Source organism: Mus pahari, chromosome 4 (genome assembly GCF_900095145.1).
Source record: "Mus pahari chromosome 4, PAHARI_EIJ_v1.1, whole genome shotgun sequence".
NCBI classification, from domain to species: domain Eukaryota; kingdom Metazoa; phylum Chordata; class Mammalia; order Rodentia; family Muridae; genus Mus; species Mus pahari.
Window position 1 is genome coordinate 80,084,710 of NC_034593.1, and position 20,584 is coordinate 80,105,293.

At 49.0% G+C, this 20,584-nt stretch overlaps 1 protein-coding gene across 2 annotated transcripts in view; it reads left to right on the top strand.

Annotated features, from left to right (window-relative positions):
* Kcnn3 (potassium calcium-activated channel subfamily N member 3) overlaps positions 1-20,584 on the top strand; it is a 157,272-nt gene that overhangs the window by 123,112 nt on the left and 13,576 nt on the right. For both annotated transcript variants that reach the window (XM_021196016.1, XM_029537777.1), the window contains exons 4-6: positions 4,610-4,751; positions 11,158-11,268; positions 20,393-20,520. In XM_021196016.1, coding sequence (XP_021051675.1) covers positions 4,610-4,751; positions 11,158-11,268; positions 20,393-20,520 — 381 coding nt within the window. The remainder of the gene's footprint in view (positions 1-4,609; positions 4,752-11,157; positions 11,269-20,392; positions 20,521-20,584) is intronic.

The following is a 20,584-nucleotide window of genomic DNA, read 5'->3' on the forward strand; positions in this document are numbered from 1 at the left end:
AGTGCTGGGATTAAAGGCATGCGCGACCACGCCCGGCTATAATAGTATTCTTGAATTGAAAGAAAAACTTCCATCTTTTCTTCCTCAGCCCTTAGAGAAAAACATGAAACTACTTCCTCTCCAAAACTCTCTATTGCAAAAAATAGCAGGAGATTAGTACGTGGATGTGTGACATGTGTAAACCACTTAAAGCTCTGACTAGGCTTCGAGCTGCTCTCCCTCCCACAGCCCTGAATCACCAGCTGACGGCTCCCGCATCACTTCCTGTTGGTGAGTTGCAAATGGGTCTCATCTCCATCACGGCTCTCCTGCCACAGCAGAGCAGTGGCTCCCAGCAGCAGGCCAGGTCAATCAATGTCAGCCTCTCTGTCACCCCACAAGAGGAGGGGGCAGCGGTGGGCACCCAGTGACTGGGTGGCTTTCTCAGGACATATCCTCTCCTTGTCATACAGCAAAGGCTGTTTTTTGTCTATATATGTATATGTTCAAGGAAAAATTTTATTTTGTATTTTAGGCATCTATATCTATATCTATATCTATCTATCTATATCTATATCTATCTATCTATCTATATCTATATCTATATATATATATATATATATATAGAGAGAGAGAGAGAGAGAGAGAGAGAAAATGTGAGAAAAAGAAACCCACAAGAAAATTTTTGAAAAATCATAGAAAAAAAGCAGTTTTATATCATTTTTAAGTGTGGTTTGTTTGCTTGCTTGCATTTTGTTTTGTTTTGTTTTTGAGATAAAGTCTCGGTATAGCCCTGGCTGTCCTGCAAGTCACTATGTAGACCAGGTTAGCTTCCAACTCACAGAGACCTGTCTGCCTCTGCATTCTAAGTGCTGAGATTAATAAAGCCGTGAACCAGACCTGGCTTGCCCTGTATGTAATTCCCCCTTTGATCGCTAATCTCTGCACCGCAGAATTCACACGCGTGAAAATGGTTGGTGTGACGCGGAGGCCAGGCAGCCGCTCAAGAACACTAATGTAAGCTGCAAGGTTTGCCAGGAAAGACCTGTGAGGTGCTTGCTGCAGGCACTCGAAGCAACAGCGTGCACAGTACTGCACTGCCGCATACTAATTCCGGTCAGCTGGCTGCCACTCAAGGCACTGTGCTGCCGCTCTGCTGCATGCACTGTAAAGGTGCTTCCTGCCGGGGGCCCGACGACCTCTGTAGGCTGTGGCTGGCCTCCCGCATGCTCAGATGGCACGCTCTGTCAGTGGCCTAGGAGCAGGCTCTTCTGCTCCCGGGTCAAGCACTTCAGCCTAAACTTCAGGGTAGTCCTGTGAATGCCCTGCTATGCCCCGGTTGGAACCTTCCTCTGGTGTCATAAATCCTACCTTTTCTGTTTCTGCCCTTCCCCGCACAGCCGCTGCTGATTTGTGCTAAGGACTTACTCTGGGATACAGACTCACACTGTGTGCTGTTGCTTGGTTGTCTGTCTGTTTGTTTTCATCTTCCCATTAGCAGATAGGGAAACCGAGTCACAGAGGGATGTACATTACCTGTCCACAGCCCTGGAGCACAGTGCCGTGGCACGGACCACACCCAGATGTGGCTCATGCCTCCTGACTGAATCTCAGTGTTCTCAGACCTGACCCGAGCTTCCCCTCCAGAAACTCCTCCTCCTGACAAGTCACACTGGCAGTGTGCTACCGGCTGTGTCCCTGCAACGTTTGCTTCCGTGCTGCCAACTCAGGCTCTGTCCGTCTGTCTGTCCTTCCCACTGCCATTGAGCCACCAATCCCAGAGTCTAGCTTTGTAGTCTAGAGCCTGGGAGTCAGAGCTTGTTGTCGCCTCCCAACATCCAGGAAAGGGCTGCAGGCCAAAGGACAGGCAAGTGAGTCAGTGGACAGATACCTGTCAGAGCAGGGTTGAGGGTGGGACAGTAGCACAGCGTCTGGCTTGGGCCTGGAGGAAACAGTGGGGTGCTAAGCCTGAACCTCTCCAGGATGACCAGGGGAACAGAACAGGCCAGCCTGGGCACATGAGCCTAGAAGAAGCAGCCAGCCAGGCTCCTAGCATGGCTGGGAATTGGAGAGAGCCTGTTTTAAAACAGGGATGACTGGGCGATTAAAACTATCTCCAACTGTCCCCAGAAGTTCCAGGCGCCCAGTCCCGTGTACAGGCAGCAGTAAAAGCCACTGCCACGTTGATGATTTGGAACTGGACTTGAGGGCAGTAGGCAGCGGCCGCCATCTTGCTCCCAGTTCTGCACTCTGCAGACTTCGGCTTCCTTGCTGCTGTACCTCATCTTTTCAAGCATCCTGCTTGTACTTCCTCTACCAGGGAACCCAGAGTTGCCTCCAAGCCCTCTAATGCCAAAGGCAAACACCTGCCCATAGAACCCCAGGGCCCCCAGCCTCTCCCGAGCACTGGTCTCCCAAGCCGTGTGTCCACTGCAGAAGCCCAGGTGACAGGTGACTGCCTTCGGTGGACACTTTCTCTCTGGGACACCTGCCAGTCACTTCTGTTTCCCTGCTGTCCCGTGGAGCAGCAGAAGCCACGGGCTTTGCATCAGTTACTTCCTACGAATCACTTAGTGTGTCTGTGCTTCTAGCCACTTACCCGTCAGGACTTGAAAGGGTGCCGTAAGAAATGGAGGGTTTATGTTCAGAGCAGCACCAGTAGACGTAACCATACAGCAGGTCTCTGTAGACGTAATCCTTTGCTGCCTTGATGTTCCTCAACTGGATGCTTCTCAGTGACTAGCGGCTTTTCTGCGTCCTTCAGGGGCATCTCCAGATACACTTGTGCTTGCAGATAGCCCTGCACGCCTCACTGGGAAGGTGGGTCTGGGGAAGCAGCACTGGGTGCTCACTCATGGGGTACCAGTCTCGGTGCATGGAGATTGCAGCTCAGGATAGCTCTGGCTCAGTCCTTACGGATGCCCTGTGTGTTAACAAGTGCCAGTCTCCTTGGTTACGACGTTCCCAGAGAGCTGCTCCCTCTACTCAAACAGGCCAGCTTGATCTCCCTGCCCCTGACTCTGTTCCCCACTGTTTATCAGGAGTAGGGTTGTACTGCATGCCACTCATGCTGGTCCAGTAAAATGACCCTTTGAGAAAGGACCTTCTTCCTTCCTTGCCATCCCCACTCCCCTGCATGCTGAGTTTGAGCTCCCAAGCCCTCCTGGGGAACTACAGCCCTGCCCCCACCTCGGACCAAGGTGCTGCTGTCACAGAGCACCGCAGACTGGGTAACTTACGAAGATGAAAAGGCTGGTTCCCATGGTTTTGGATACTAGGATGCGTTTTATCAAGGCATTGTCGAAATGCCAATAAGCTTAGCATTCGGGAAGGCACCTGGGTGACATGTCCTCAGGAGGGAAGGAAACCATGTCCTCATGTCTAGAAGGCTCAAGAACAAAGCAACGAAAACCCTCTTAAGTCAGGTGAAGCGGCTTGGGCCTGTAATCCTGTCACTTGTGAGATGGAGGAAAAAGGTCAGAAGTTCAAGGTTAACGGTGCATGAGACTGTCTTTTTTTTTTTTTTTTTTAAAGAAAAAGGAATAAGTAAAATAAAATAAAACATTCCTAATTCATTCATGAGAGGAGACTTCACAGCCTAATCACCTCAAATGGCCATCTCCCATCATCTTGGGGACATTGGCTTTTGAGGAGGGAAGACATTTGAGCAACTGCAGGCACCTTCAAGCTGAGTGTGGCCATTCTTGCCTTTGATTCCAGCACTCAAGGAGGCAGAGGCAAGGGGATCTCCGTGAGTTCAAGGTCAGCCTGATCTCCATAGCAAATTCCAGGCCAGCCAGAGCTACAGAGTGAGATCCATTCCAGAAAAAAAGGAGACACCTGCTAGTGGCTCTCCTACAGAGCCCTCTGCAGATGTCTGTATATATCCTCAGAGCGGAGCCCCTGGGCCAGGTTCTCCCAAGGAAAGGAAGGAAATACAGAGGAAATGGCCTCCAGGCAGAGAAAGCTGTGTCCTGCCACTAATATTTGTCTGGGTCAGAAGGAGGCTGAGCCTTTGTGAACATGTCCGAGTCCCACCCCCTGTCCCGCCTGTGGAGTCGGCTTCAAGAGAGAGACCCAAGCTACAATGGCTTCCCTCTACATACACAGGAGATACCAGTCCTGGGACTCATCATCTTCTTAAAGTCATTGTTCTCTCTCTCTCTCTCTCTCTCTCTCTCTCTCTCTCTCTCTCTCTCTCTCTCTCTCTCTGTGTGTGTGTGTGTGTGTGTGTGTGTATGTGAGAGAGAGAGAGAGAGAGAGAGAGATTGATCTTGTTCAAGAGCCTGTGATTTCAGATTAATCATACAGAAGGTCGATTTAGAAGGAAAATTAGAATATTATTCATGCATGATCTCAGCTGAAGCTGTCCTACCAACAGTAAAAGGAAGTCTACAACGCATCGCAGATCGTGACAAAACATTTTGGCCTTTGGGACTCAGCGACTTCAGGCAGGCAGGACCGGGATGGGCTCTGATGCAGCCAGCACCTTCGGGAGCCTAGAGAGAGTTGTCTCTCTGTCACCACTGTGTGTTCCTCAGGAACCCACCCCGCCCCCTAGACTGTCTTCCACAGCCTCTGTTCCCAGGAATAGGGGTTTCACAGACTAACTCCTGTCTTCCCTCGGCAGGTACCATGACCAGCAGGATGTAACTAGTAACTTTCTGGGTGCCATGTGGCTCATCTCCATCACGTTCCTTTCCATTGGCTATGGGGACATGGTGCCCCACACATACTGTGGGAAAGGTGTCTGTCTTCTCACCGGCATCATGGTGAGTACCGCCTCTGCCCATGGTCCTGCCCTCCCAGAGGGGCCTTCCTGGGGAGGGGGAGGGGCGCTGGTCACTAGACACTCTTGCCTCTCCCCTGCAAGTCAAGAGGCAAGTGTGAGCTGTGCAAATCTAGTTTCCAGAGCCCACCAAGTCAGCTGGAGCTGGCTGCCGCTCTGACCCTCTGTTCACCACCAGGGGACATCAGGCTTATAATCTGCCATGCTCCTTTCTGTGTCCCGGATTCCGTAGACCTCGGCACCAGTTCTGATCAGGTTTAGCTCCCTGGGTCCCGAATGGGCTTGGCTGCTGGCTGGCGTTCTGGTTTCCTGGGCTTTGTCTTCCACACTTGAACATCGGATCTCTGGCTCTGAGTGACAAATGCTCTTCAGCGTGGGTGTCTGATAAGACCAACAGGTCTGCAGGCACCCAGCACCAAGGTCTGCTTCTTCCCACCCTCAGGCAAATGCCTCAGGCTCCTGGGAGCTCTGGGACACACGCATCCCGGCCTTTCGCTGGGCCATGTGTGGCATGTGGGAGGGATGTGGTGTGCAAGTAAGACACAGGGCCAGACTTTTCACTATCCCCTCACCATGGCCCCTGGGCCAGTCACTCAGCTGTCACCTGTGGAACCTGCAATCTTTGGGTAACATATAGCTGGACACCCAACTGGCCTCCTCACTAGCTTGTGGGCCCCAAGAAATAACTGATGTGAACATTTTGGGTAAACAGTGAGTACTACATTCAGGCTAGCCCCACTTTTGAAGCAATCAGGATTGGGGGATACTTTAGGGGTAGGATAGGGAGTGTCCACTATGATGTCCTATATGGAGTCTTAGAATCGATGACAGACTTCCTTCTTTCAGCCCAGGAAGATCCACTTTTTAGAAGAGAAAAAAATCCTGAAGAGAAGGGCACGCAACTCGGCCGGGGCCCACTGAAGCTGATAATGGGGTGATGGTACAGATAAGATGTTTGAGACCTGGTTCTAGGAGTCCGTGGGCTAACCCTCAGATCTCTCAGTGCTGTCTTGCTCTGCACCCCACCCAGTTGCTGTGAACCCCCCCCCTTTCAGGGCTCTGTTCTCACTGCCCCCAGGAAGCAGGACAGCCTTCCTGTGAGGCAGTGACCTGTGTCTGCAGAAGGAAAGGTTCCGGCCGACCTCCATCAAGGGAAGGGTGACAGCAGTCAGTCGGCTACTAGGAGCAGAGGAGACCCCCAGGGTAGTGGCTGGCTGACCACAGCCTCCTGTTCTTTCCAGCTCCCAAGCAGAGCAGGCCCATGTGAGCAAGCAGCCTTGAAACAGCCGGTAGTGACAAGGGCATAGTGCCAGGCTGGGATAAATCACGGTAAGTGCAAGGCTTTAGAACAAACACCTCCCATCGTTCAGTGGGTGTCTGTCTGGCCCAATGCCAACAGTCACCAGGAACGCAGGCAGAGCCTTCCGACCAGAAAGGAGTTAAATGCCACCTGAAGGCTGTGGCTTTCCTCCTGAGACTCTTGGAATGAGCTCCGGGCCCCACCCTAGATCTCAGGCAGGGTACTAGGAGCCTCCCTGCCAAGAGGTGCAAGAGCCTCTGTTATTTTTAAATACCAGCCATTCTTCCTCTCAGCGTGGAGCTGTGCCCTATCCAAGAAGCTGCCTGGACCCACTGTTTCCCTGGCTCCCCGGTTTCACAGCTCCTGGCTTTGGCTCTAAAGCATTGGTAAAAAGACAGGAGGCCCTGGTCTGAGACACTGCTTCTCCACAGGCAGTGGTCTGCCTTGGCCTCCCCAGCACCCTCTATGGCTGCATGGGCCCACGGTGTTGCTTGTGGTTTCTGGTGAGATTCAAGTGGGAAGAGCCAGCAGGCAAGACCCCACATGGCCCTCCTTAAATTCCAACAGAGGCTTTTCCTTGGAGCGTTTGCCTAAGGCCTGGCTTCCCCACAAAGGCTCAGGCATGGGACGGTCCCTTTGTACATTGTCAATATCTTCACCCATATTAAATGTCACTCACTCTGGAAGGCCTGGTGGCTTTTTTTTCTTTTCTCTTTTTCTCTTTCCTATTCAACACGACTCCAGCTGAGTCACTCCTTTCTAGGGGCTCACATTGCTAAGGCCACCACACACACACACACACACACACACACACACACACACACACACACACACACCCCTCCCCAACATGATGTATATCTCCTGATTATTATTCCAAGGGCCTTGACTAAAGGTAGGGCTTCCTGTTTGGTTGCCATGGACACCACCGAGGCCAAGGCAAGGGCTGCACAGGAAGGGAAAGGAAGGATTTTGTGTGCCTGCTGCAAATGGCCTTAATCATTGTTTTCCTTTGGCAATCCAGCAACTGCATAATTATCCACCATTAGGCAGGGCATATAGCTGTCTGGACAACTTGACCCTGATGGCTTAGGCCTGGAGCACTTGAGAGTTCACTCATTAACACAAATCCTTGAGCTCCAGCACCTTCCCATGAGGAATTTTCCAGGATACGTTACAAGGTAGTTACTATTCACCACCCAGAAGGAAAATGAAGCTTTTGGCTTAGCTTCTGTGGGTATCTGGGAGAGCCTCAGGGCCCCCCAGAGACTTTCTGGTGGTAACTTCATGTCAGTGGTTCTATGTCCCAGATCTGGATGCACTCTGTCACCCTGATGAGGGTTGCAGACAAACTGGCCTTGTAGCCAGTCGACCAGTGGAACAGTGAACTTTCTCCAGCAGTATCTCGAGAGATGCCACTTGAGCTGATGAAGAAGAGGTGACATAAACCGAGTGACCTTGGGGGCAGCACAGATGGTCTCAGGAAGACATCTGCTTAATGTCCCGTCCCATGCAGCTCTCCTCAAACGCCCTGGTTGCAAAGCTGCTGATGGTATTTTGGCTGACCCACGGGACCTATTGCAGCCCCGAGTCAACCATAAATGTTCCTGGCTGCCTTCTTCCAAGTGTCACGTTCATTTATGTTTTATCTCCTTTTATGCCTCTTCAGTTAAGAACACCTCATACTTTTTCCCCTCGGGATACTTGTTTTTCCAACATCTAAGATTTTCCAGCTGGACATCTTTCTTGGAAACGGGAAGTGGGAGGCCTGGTGTGGAGTGGTTGGTGTCCAGATTTGGGCCCAGATCGGCTGATGACTTAGACATGTTCACCCCTTTAGACACCCCTTCTCTGAGCAGTCTATATCCTCTGCTTACCTGTGTACCTTGGGCAGTCTGACCTTGTTGGAGGCAGGTTCTGCCTCGCTCTTTGCAAAGAGGACTTGGGTGGAATGAACTGAAGATTCCCATCAAGGTCAGGGGAGTCAGGTCTTAGCATCTAAAGTCAAGAGGCTGAGTCACAGATTTGCTCCCCATTCTAACCCCACAGAAGTCACTCCAGCAGCTGCCATCTTTCCTATCCCATCCCACCCCCTCCTCGATGCCCCTCTGACCCCCTCCGTCCACCGGCCACCACCACTGAGCTTCCACACAAGGACAGCATGAGCTCACATGCTGCACCTAAGCAGGTCCCTGAGAGTCCACCCATTAGAGCAAGCTGCACAACGGCTGAATCTCACTAATGTGCCCAGGTGACTAATACAACCCTGGGGTCACTCTCAGATGCAGGACATTTCCAAGGGAACACAGAATGGTCAACATCAAACCCATAAGGACAGACAGGCTGGCCATTGGGAAGGGAGTCTCATGGTACTTCTTGGGTGTCCTCTGAAGACCTCAGACGGAGCGTTCACCTCTACCCCTGGCTCTTCATTCTTCCTTCTCACACCCAACTGTTGTTTGACTGTTTGTGTTTCGTATCCCTGGCTTTCTCCTTCTGTTTTCTGATTAGTGCTGATTAGAATATGGCCAAGTTGTTTTCTATCTCATTCTCCATCTCCCCCGCTCCCCCAACTTCTCAGTCATCCTGGAGAGAGGACCAGCAGCCTGGGGTGTAAACTCCTCACACCATTTTCTGGGGGTTGTTGCTGCTTGATACCACATTCACAGAGTTGCCTCTTAATACACGTTAATAGCTCTGGCATCATCGTCTGTGATCTCCCTAATTACATCCAGTCAATGAATTATCTAAAAGAAAGCCAAGAGCGCAGGCTGGCAAGACAGCACATTGGCTAACGGCATACTGCCAAGCCCGCTACCCCGAGTTCAATCCCCAGGATCCATAGGTACGAGGAAAGAACAGGCTTCGTCTCTGCTGTCCCCTGACCTCCGTGTTTGCACCCGCATACATACACATGCACACAGATAATTAAATTTAATAAATTTCTCATTAAGATTGTGCATATCCACTGAAGTGGGAATGGCGTGAAGAAGGTAGCATCGTCAGAAGAGTGTCTTTGAGGGAGGGTTTACATTTGTAGGCTGAATAGAAACCGGGCTCTGGGATTTAGTCGACTTTCTTACCTCCATACTGTCCCCTCAACCCCCAAAGTATCTTTCTCTTGTAAGACGGGTATCTCCTTAGTTAAGCACTACCCTTTGCATTGGCAGTTCACTGTAGTCACAGAGTCAGCCAGTTAGGCTGTGGGCCAGGGCTGGAGCTGCAGGGCTCCTGTCTAGACCCCGGCAATTGGGGCATGACCAATTGTTTTGATGATGTTCCCAAGATCCATATAGCAAAAGGGGGACTCGCTCTTCAGATGTCACACCCCGGCTTTCCGGGGTGATTTAAGTGGAATTATTTCTGGACCCAGGAGAGCCTGGGGAGAACCCTCTCCCTCTGATGTTCCATTTTTAATGCCAGGACACATCCTTCTTTTTGGATGTTCTATACAGAGGAGATGGATGGTGTTGGCTTTGCTGAGGGGGGGCATCCTCCCTCCAGGACAGTTTCTTTTAAGCTATTTTTGCTTTTGACAGACTGGTTAAATTGATTACAGCTATAGACTGAGCTGTCCAATTGCCCATATCCTCTAAAAATTGGGCACCAAGTCTCCAGCAAGTCCCAGATGCCAAGAAAATGCAGCTATCCCCAAATGGACAGGGGAAATGAGGCCAGAAAAGAAAAGTTCACAGACTGGGCTCTGCGCTCCGATTAGGTGGCCGAATGGGCAGAGCGTCACTCCGCTCTGTTAATGGGATCCGTGTGGCAAGCTGGGGGGTAGGCAGTGCCGCTTTCCACACCAGCGTCTCACACAGGATGGCCTTCATCACAGGGAAGGGGGTGTGTGTGAAATACATTTGTCCCAGGTTGGCTATAGATTGTAGCATTTCTGAGAAATATTCTCCTCATTTCTCGCACCTAGTATCAAACCCATGAAGCCAGGAGTGTTGCTGGTAGATTCCTTCATCCCAGCATCTCAAACTGCTACTCTGGGCTCCATGCTTGTCTTTGTGGCATGGGGGTTCGCTGCTGGAGTTCCTAAGTCCTCCGCCTCTCTCCATAGGTGTTGGTCAGGATGGCACCATGCTCAGAGAGAGGGAGTGGTCTGTGAGGAGAGGCCAGGGATGGCTTCCATGGGAACCATTAGAGACCAGGTGAAGGGATTCTGTCTCCTTCCCGCAGGCCACCAAGCAGCACTGAGGAGTGTTTCCAAACATAGGGCATACTGCTTTGCTGTCCCTGCTCCCTGCTCCGACGGGCGGGCGGGCAGACCGCTGAAGGACTGGGCAGGACTGCGGCTCAGCCCGGGCCTGCTGCTTTGCCCCTCCTCTGTGTTCCCCTGTGGGAGTTGGGAGACAGGAGCTACCTGAGCAGACTGAGAACATGATTCTGGAAGGACTGAGAGTGTTCTACTGGGTCACTTAAATCCTGGCTGTAGGCAGAAGTGTTGTCCCCTTTAAAATGTACTCGAGGCTCGTTCTGGAAGCCTGTGCTGAGTCACAGCCTAGAGCCTCAAGAAGAAAGACCCACACATATGGCAGGCACTGCAGTCAGTGTCCATCCAAGTATCTCCCCTGGGAGGCCATATTCATCTTTGGGGGAAAGGGCATCTTCCTTTCATTTGGCTATTCTCAGGACTCTCTCAACTGCCTGATGTGACCTACACATGGCAGTCTGCACATGGGTTTTCCCCCTGGGCCTGTGGATGTGAGCTTGGGACGAATGAGACAAAGCAGACATGGCCTCCATGTGCTGGACTGTCTGTCACCTGTCACACTGCAAGGGGTCTGATTCCCTGAGGGCTTCCCTCCCGGAAGGCTTATTCTAGTCACACAGCACTGAGAACTTGAAGAATCAACTCCCACAGGTCAGCCAGGGTCACAAGGCAAGAAGCATTGCAGACCCCCTCTTTGGTGGGGCTATCGGGGCGCAAGCAGGTTTTGACAGACTTTATGGCACATCTTGACCAATTCGAGACACCAAGTCTTCCCTTGAAATGCCAACATTGAGCCTGGGGCACACCAAGTCTTGTGTTTTATCTCCTAACGGTGTGTTTTTTCTCCTGGGACCCTCTGATGTCCTCTGGCAGGGTGCAGGTTGCACTGCCCTTGTGGTAGCTGTGGTTGCCCGAAAGCTCGAACTCACCAAAGCAGAGAAGCATGTGCACAACTTCATGATGGACACTCAGCTCACCAAACGGGTAAGCCGCCTCACACCCATGCCTCCATGCAGGTCCACCGTCGAAGTGGGAGCTGGTCAGAAAGAGATCAGACACCAGGTGTGGCTTAGCAACGCTCCTTTGAGTGCAGGTTAGGCTCATCCAGCTCAGACACTCAGCCCCTACTGAGTGCACTACTTAGTGCCCCTACTGAGTACACAAATCCCAACAAACTAGGTGAGCCCACCATTAAGTCACCGCATGCTTCCAGCAACCAAATAATTTTCTTGATAATTAGATCAATAAAACACAGTGATAGAAGCCATCTTGCCTCCCTGCCTGATTGGGTCAAATCAACCACGCAGGGTGATGCTATATTTTTGACTATGCTCAAATATTTTCATGATTCTCATTAAGGCCAGTAGAGAGCCTTAAAATTATACTGGAGATGTACCTAAATCCAATCCCTTTAAAAAGTCATTTAAAGAGATTATTCCAGTAGAGCCCTCATTCCCAAATATTGTTGCTCACCAAAATGCCACCATCCGTTTTCCCCTTCTGGGCTGTCTGGATAATTGCTCTCCCTTGCATCCTTATGAACTCAGCTTAGGAAGAGGATAAACTCAAAGTGCAGGGATGGGGTGATTAGCTGCTGCTAGATCCCCCCACTGAATTGTCAGAGAGAAGGAAGCTCATTTCAGCCAGGCACAGTGATCCCAGAACGCAGAAGGCTAAAACAGGACGATTGCCATAAATATGAAGCCAGCCTGGGCTATCTAGCAACCCCTGTCTTAAAACAAAACAAAACAAAACAAAAAAACAACAACAACAACAACAAAAAAAAACAAGCAAAAAATTAATAAGGCTCCTCTAGAACAGAAAAGAATAAGGCTTCCAGGACAATAACAGGCCCAACAAACAAGGTTGGAGCTATTTCTTTAAGGACAGTTTTCAAGCAAGACTCTGGAAACAAATGGGAGCCTGAAGGAAGGTCAGGTGTATGCCCTCCTGGGTGGCTGATCTCGAGAGGAAGAACCAGGACTCTGGACGCTACCCAGGCATTGATCCCCAGAGATAGGCTTCAAGGTGACATGAGTCTACCAGCAAACCCCACAGTCTTAGTTGGGGATTTGAGTACTAGAGAAGCTCTTCTGTGATTAACGTTTCAAAGCCATAAAAAAACGTGTTAGAAATAGAGACAGGCGGGAAGACAGAACAAAAAGAGGCTGGGAAGGAGCAGGCGGGCCCTCGGGGAAGCCAGCACAGAGTCTGCGGTTGCCAAGGTCTCTCGGAGCCTCAGCAGAATTATTTATGGCGTTTGATTGGTGGGTCTTTGATTGGGGGTTTCTTTAAAGAGCTGCCACAGATATAAAAAAAAAAAAAAAAAAAGGAGCGGGTACAAGCAAATCTTGACATATCATTGGCATACAGACCACAAGGAGCATCATGGCCCCGAGCTACCAACCCGACAAAAGAAAGCACGGAGCTCCGGCATGACAGTATGTGACACTGTCACCCTGCAGCAACCATACCAAATGCTAGGAGGACATCCTCAGTCTCAGCCTCCTCTTTAAGCGTGCCACAGTCAGGCTCAGGCTCAGCGAGGGAAGGCTAGGGTATGGACAGTCTAAAATGCAAGTATCATCCCGAGAGTCTACTCAGCTCGCTGCTTTGAAACCCCACCGGCAAGGGGAGAGGGGCTTTGTCTCCCAGATCTTTTCTGGGGCTGTTTGCCAAGAACAGAAACTGTAACATTCCCGGTTTGCTCGGGTGGCTTTTTAGAGCCAAGAGTATACTTTGTATTTTCTTTCTGTTCCTTTGTCCTATCCCTTTTTCACCCAGTAAATCAGACACAAGAGGAAAATAAAACCGAGGGAAGCCGGCTCTCTCAGGGGCTAGGGAAATAAGCACATTTCCCCCACACACACTATAATTGTAGGAGATGAGGTTGTGGTTGTTAATTTCAATCTTTCAAAAATAATTCACTAAAGTCCTCTTCAAGGCCACTTACTTTTGGAGGAATAGGACTGAAAAATCAAATCCACGGATATTTATTGCTCACCCGCGATGCGAGGTGCCTACTTAATTCAATAACATCTCACTTTTCTCGGAACACTCAAATCTACTGAAATGTCCCGGTAATATCTTATATCTTTTTCCAGAGAAATAAACACAAAAGGAATGATTCTCACAGAGGGAGACTGAAAGCCGGCATGATAGAGATGTTACAAAGGACCTTCTGGGCATCCTTGTGTGAACTGAAGCTGGCCCTGACCTCTGGCCACTAGGGAAGCCTCACCTTTGCCCTTTCCAAACAGCCTGTATGTCCACTTAGAGTGACTCGTGGGTCAAAGACATGTAAAGCTCAAGTCTGTTCCCAAGGCTCCAGTGAATTCTCAGAGTAGGGTGCAACGTGGAAGTAGCTGCCTTGGTCTGCTGCCATTCGGTAGTGGACGATTAGTGGCTTCCCTGATGAAAGCAGATCCTTGCAAGAATAGGCAATATTAATCCCTTGAATATCTAAGCAGAAAGAAAACATGAATTGTAGCCCGTGAATCACACAAATGGGAGTCATTCTGATGTTAATTCATCCGGCCCATCTAGCTTCCACCCAGGTAGCACAGGGCTGTTGGCTTGTGTTTACTTGTGGCGAACGGAGGCAGCCTGGTAGCATGGAAGATAGACTTCTGACTTTCCCAAACTCCTGGCATGTCTCCTTTCACCTGAATAATTTGTCAACCTTGGTGGCAACGTCACTTCTGTACTTGGTGGGATCACAGCTTCCCACACCGACTTCACAGTCACTGCCACTGTTAATCTATAATTATAACTTATTGCCAGCCCTGGACTACTCAATAATGTCTAAGGAAGTGACACATAGCAACGCTGTGTGTGGTCGGGAGATGACCCGTGTATCCCACCGACTCCCCACTCAGACCTGTGGTAGGCTCTCCGATCAATTTGATAAATGTGCTGCTGGCTGGGGTGGCCTCCCTCTCCTTGCAGAAGGGTTCCTCGACCCCATGATCTCATCGAGCTACATTTCCCATGAAATCAGTGCATAAAGCCAAACCTAGCAGCCCTGAACTACTTCGGGTTCCTGACTCTCCAGGGCTGCTTGCATACGTCACTGTTCCTCCACTGTCCAGGCCAAAGACAGTGCCAGTTCAGGCTAGTCTGTACCTAGCAGTGCTCAGGGCCCCACCCCTCACTCAGCTGTTTATACATGATGATCTCTCCCGTCTGTAAAGCACCCTGTACCTGGGTTTTCTTGCCATAAGATCTACTTATCCTGCATCCTCCGCTCGTGGTCTTCCCAGTCGTCCCCTTTCATCCCCTTAGACCTGATTTCACCCTGAACATACACACTCAAAAAACCTCAGGCAGCCCTAGAACCTACCAAACAGTCCTAAATAGAACCTGAACTCTGAGAAAATGTCAAAGGCTTAGGGGAAAACATTTCCAGCAGGCTTATTCAAAGACTTGCTCTTAGCAGGGGTGTTTTATAGGGGACATAATGGCAGTGGCTGTTATGCAGACATGGAAGGCTGGCTAAGGACCTCTAGGTGGATGGCCCATGGCTGGCATGGCTCATGAGTAGGTCCCCAGAAGAAGCGTTTCATTAGGTAATCAAGAATGCCAGGACTAGACATGCTAATTCTCCTAGAAAAGGATTGTAAATGACATCCCCACAAAGGCTGCGACCCAGAGAGACTGAGCTCAGTGTTTCTTTCCCGGCAACAATAGAAAAGCACAGAAACGAATGGGAATGATCCTGGGGATGAGCTGGTCCAAACCAGATGTGAATACTCAGGTCCAGAGAGGGGGAGGGGGGATGCCCAACACGTGTGGCTAGTTGGTGCCTGTGGAGGACCTGGTTTGCCCACAGGAAGCAGTGGTGTTTCAGCCACTACCCAGTGAGGTTAGCTCCCTCTAGCCACTACCCAGTGCAGTTAGTTCCTTGATCTTTGTGTGATGGTTAAGGTCCCAGGCCTGTGAGACCAAAGAGCCAGCTTGACTCCAATAGCCCAGTGTCACATTAATAGCATGGCGAGTAACCTGCCATTCATTACCAAGTCGCTATGGGTAGAGCTCAAACTCCAACCCCAACCCACAGAATACATCTCCTTTCTGCTTCTCTCTCCATTCCAAAGCCCTGACAAGAATGTTGATGAGGCCCCTTGCAGGTGAGGCGGCGACCGTGGATTATGATGGAAGAAGGAAGAGAGAAGGCAAAGAAGGGTGATAGAGAGAGTCTCAGAAAGGTGTCCCTGGCGGAAGATGAGGAGAGAGTGGGTGGCAGGAGGGGAGGGCGCACTGCTGTTTACCACAGACACCTCCAATCAAGCTCTGGAGACAGGCTGCCTCCATTCACGGTCTCCCTCCGTGATGGTCCTCATCCCTGTTCGGCAGAGTCCACCTGTTGACTGTTGAGATGGTGACTCATGGCGGCCAGGCTGCTCTGGGTTCCCCCTATTGACTGTTGAGATGGTGACTCATGGTGGCCAGGCTGCTCTGGGTTCCCCCTTTGCCCTCTCTAACCAAGAAGGACACTGCTCCCTTGGCAGAGAGGTGGCCAGAGCAGCCTGGCACATGGGATGCTGTGGTCAAGAATGCAGGGAATAGACACGTGTCCTTCTGCATATTTTTTTCTCACGAGGGACTAGGGCCATGAGTAGAAGCTGACACGTATTGGAAAAGTGCTATCAATAACATGACAGTAGGTCTATGAGATGGCTCAGTGGAGAAAGGCTCTTCCTGCCAAGCCTGTTAATCTAAGTGTGATGAGCCCAGGGACCCACATGGTAGAAGGAAAGAATGGACTCTTGAAAGGTGTCCTCTAACCTCTACCCATACACTGGGATGCGTATACCATCCCATAATAAACAGATAAATGTAATGAGAAATATATATTTTAAAAAGCAACACCAAGGCAACTGTGCCTTGAGACACGCCATGGGCAGTATACAGAACGCTGCACATCTACCTGTGCTCTCATCGAGTCAACACAGAAGCCTGTCTCCAAGATGAATGACACTTGCGAGACCCTAGTCCTCGGCCTGCTCTAATTTTCTTCAAAGCACTTAGTATCCGATACTGTGTTTTTTAACTGCATACTTCCTCATCCAAAGATTATAAATTCCGTGACAGCAACAATGCCATCGGTTCACCAAGAGTGGTAGCAGGCGCTGTAATCCCCAAAAGCTACCGCAGAAGGATTTTGTGTTTGAAGTCAATCTGGGCTAATAGTGAGTTCAAGGTTGGTCTAGGCTACAGAGTGAGACCCAGTTGTTTGTTATTGATTTGTTGACCTCTATCCTCTCCCTTTCTAGAACAGTGTCTGGCTGATCATAGGTACTTGTTAATATTTGTTAACTGTCCTTCAAATGGCTAGAGGATGTGAGTCTCAGAGAGTTCAGCAATAGATCCATGGAGGAGCAAAGAACCCACCCACTTACCACCTTTACCTGGAGGTTAATACATGAAATAATGAAGACAGTAGTGCTCTGCAAAGCCTGGCACAGCAGTCAACTCACAGTTATTTGGGAGATTTTCGTCAGACTTGGTTCTTCCCTAGTCCCACTAATGTGCAGAGCCTGTCCTTCCTCGCCAGGAAAGGTAGTGTGCTTGTTTAATCCCAGCGTTCAGAAGGCAGAAGCAGGTGGATCTCTGTGAGTTTGAGGTCAACCTGGTCTACATATGAAGATCCAGGACTTCCATGATTGTGTGGTATGATTCTGTCTCAAAACAAAACAGTCTCATAGTATATAGTATAAGGTATACAGTATATGGCATATGGTATATAGTATATGGTATAAGGTATATGGTATATGGTGTATGGTATATAATATATGGTATATAGTATATGGTATATGTCATATGGTATATGGTATATAGTATATACATCTTAAAGTGAAAAGAGCAATGTGGGGGTTAGAGAGTTTATAGACTCGGTGAACACCATCAGCTTGTGTTCTTATGCGTCTGGAAGCTAGAGAACTAACCATTCACACATAAAAGATCCCACCCAGCTGTCTTCAGTGGCACCTCAACCCAACCAGTCAGAGCCAACCTTGAATAGTCCTTGCCAGTTCGCTGCTTCCCTCTCAAGCCCTGACGTTCCAACCCTGCATCCTAGGAACATCATTTAGTGTGGTTCATCAGGAGAGCTCAGAATGTACCTAAGCCGTCATCAGGGAAGGGTGTCTCACACTGTGGAGGCTGAGCAGGCCCCAAGAGGGGCTGAAATGGTGCTGTCTTCTCAACCATGCTCAGAGCCTGGCACCAGGTGAGATGGAGGGAGGACTCAGGAGAGCCAAGTGCAGTTAAAAGTCTATTGCTTTTTCTGTTGCAGATATCGATCTACTTAGCTTTGTGCCAGGCCGTTTGCTAGCAATTAATTTCAGTCAGTGCAAGGGCTTGCATTTACCATTACTTTCCTGAATGCTCAGGGGCCTCCCTCTCAAACCCATAAAGATGATGTGATTCCACTCTGCTGCCTGGCCAAACCATGACTTCAGGATCTTACATTTAGGTTGGAGCTGAAAGCAAGACTTGAAGTCTGTGTTCTGTCATGCTGCTGAATGAGGGCCAGATGCCTTAAAAAAAGAAAGAAAGAAAAAAAAAACCCAAACCAATGTCCTTCTCAATTCCTTGATCCTGAGAAAGAGGAAATGGTTCTGTTTGAATTCAGATGCGACCCAGACCTGTCTTCCTTCAGACCATGTGGGAATTGTTTCCACCTCTTGGACCTGACTCTTGCTTAGACTTAGTCATTAGCTCTCTGTATGAGTCTGGCCTTTCATCCTATCTCTGAAACTGTTTCCTTATATTTTAAGTGGGGATAATAATAACCAATATCTGTCTGATTCTTTAAATTTTATATAGTGCTCAAATCCACACTAACTGTTTGCTATTGGCAAGCTGATGGGCTGAAGCTATGGAAAACCAAGATGATGTTAGCCCAACATGATAGTGGGTTTGTGAGGGTGTCAGCCAGACCTGGATGGGGGAGCCTTGCTAATAACAAGTGTGTTCCCTCCACACATCAGCAGTGCCTCACAAATGTGTGTGTCTGTTTTCGTGCCCAAGCATGTACATGTGTGTATGTATGTGTACCCAAGCATGTGCCAATGTATGCTTTGTGTGCATATGCATGTGTGCATGCCTGAGTATGTATATATGTATGTATGTATGTATGTATGTATGTATGTATGTATGTATGTATATGTGTGTGTGCCTGAGTGTGCTTGTGTATGTGTCTGAGCATGTATGTGTGTGTACATGTATGTGTATACCTGAGCTTATATGCATGTGTGCATGTGTTTGTGTACCTGAGAATGTGTGTATAGTGCATGTGCATATATGTATGAGAATATGTGTGTGTTTGCATATGTGTGTGTACATTAGCCTAAAATGTCTTCCCTTCATGTTATAGATAATTAAGCATTTTCTTCTAAACCGCTTAATGACGTATACAGCCTGTAGGCTTCCTCATTTCAAATGTTTGTTAGCAAGACACAGAGACCATTGTCAAAGGTTTGTCAGTTTTGCTATTCTGTGGCACTATCGGCATTCCTAAGAAGGGACTGTATAGCTCAGGCCCTACTCATCCTTGAAACAACTTGGGCAGACTTTGTCCTCTCCTGCTTATCTTTAAGGCTTTCCTTGGAGGCTGAGCATCCACAGAAACTGAGGAGACCCTATATCAAACTGCTCACCCCCTTAAGGGACAACAGCAGCATATTCTTTGCTGAGAGAAAGCCCTCCCTTCCCCACCACCTATTTAGCCAACCAGATCCAAGGCCCAGAGCCTATCTCGTCTGCTTGCCCTGCCTTGGTAGCCAGACACTGGCCACCTCCAGCCTTGTCTTACTGCCACCTGCTCCCTGTCAAACAAGAAAGTGGCAGAGTGGCCAATGTAACCATTTAAAATCATTTCACAGTAGATTTTTCCGGGAACAACAACAAAAAAGTAATATTTATGTCACTTAGACATTTCTGAAAAGACTTCGATGTTCTTTTAAAACCATCACATCGACGCCAATGAAGAATACAGTCCAGCTTTAGTAATAGATGTTTAAATACATACAAGTTATCAGCCTGCAAAGCAGTGTTTCCTAGGCCTTCCCACGTGTCTCGGCATGCTAGCAATGCCCCATCTGTCGGTGTCAGTCTCAGAAGCTGGCCTATAGTCTCTGATTTTATTAAAATCCCGTGTGGCAAGTCATCTGATCTCTTCTAGTCTGGTCTCCTCACTTCCACGCCCTGGGCCTGGGGTCCTGTACCAGTGTGCATAGCTGACAGAAATGGAGACCATTAATCAGAAATACATTTAGCTTGTGCTTAATAAGGAGTGTTTTCTCTTGTTCTTGCTAGTAATTGCTGAAGATGTCTGTGTTTGGATTAAAACTTTGTCCCCTGCCATCTGGATGCCATTGATACGTCTCAGCTCAGTCATGAGCTGGATGATATCAGTGGTTTCCATGTCAACAGATGACAGAGTTGTATATGGAGCTGTTTGACTACAGTGCCTGGGGAAGCCAGCCCTGGGAAGGAGGCAGCTGTGCTGTCGCACCTAAGCATCTTCCCTGATTCTCAGACACCACTGAGATGATTTCAGTTTTGTGCCAATTACATTTACATGTGAAATCGCAATGCATAATTTTTGGCCAGTTAGGAAGGGAACAGTGGTCTTGTTGGTACCTGTCATTGCAGTTTGTAAGGAAGACATTTTTCTCAAAGACACCTTTTAAAATCTCCACTTGGTAGGAAACCTATTATGTTCAAGTAAAGTGTGGTACCCTGATTATGAGGGCATTGATGGCATGTATTTATTGATCCAAACTGTACCCCAGACTTCAAGGGCTTGCTAAGCAGCCTGTCTAAATATAGCATCAGTAGCAGCAGCCGAGAGGCAGCGATGAAACCATTAAGAAGGAGAAGTGCCTCTCGGCTCAAAGCTCCAGTCTAGGCCTCAGATACAAGATTAATAAAAGATGTGTTTTAATCATCTTTTCTAAGAGTTTCCTGATCTTGATTAAGAAAGTACGACTCTGAAGAACCATTTTTCTCAGGAAGTAGATGGTAGCTACACATGCTAGAAAAAACCATTCTGTGTGAACCTAGGAATTAACCCAACAGCTGCTTGTTGCCTTTCCCTCAGATCAAGAATGCCGCCGCCAATGTCCTCCGGGAAACGTGGCTAATCTATAAACACACAAAGCTGCTAAAGAAGATTGACCATGCCAAAGTCAGGAAACACCAGAGAAAGTTCCTCCAAGCTATCCACCAGTGAGTATCAAAGAACCTGAGCAGGATGCTGTTTGGTCAAACGGAACGCAGGATGCCACCTCTC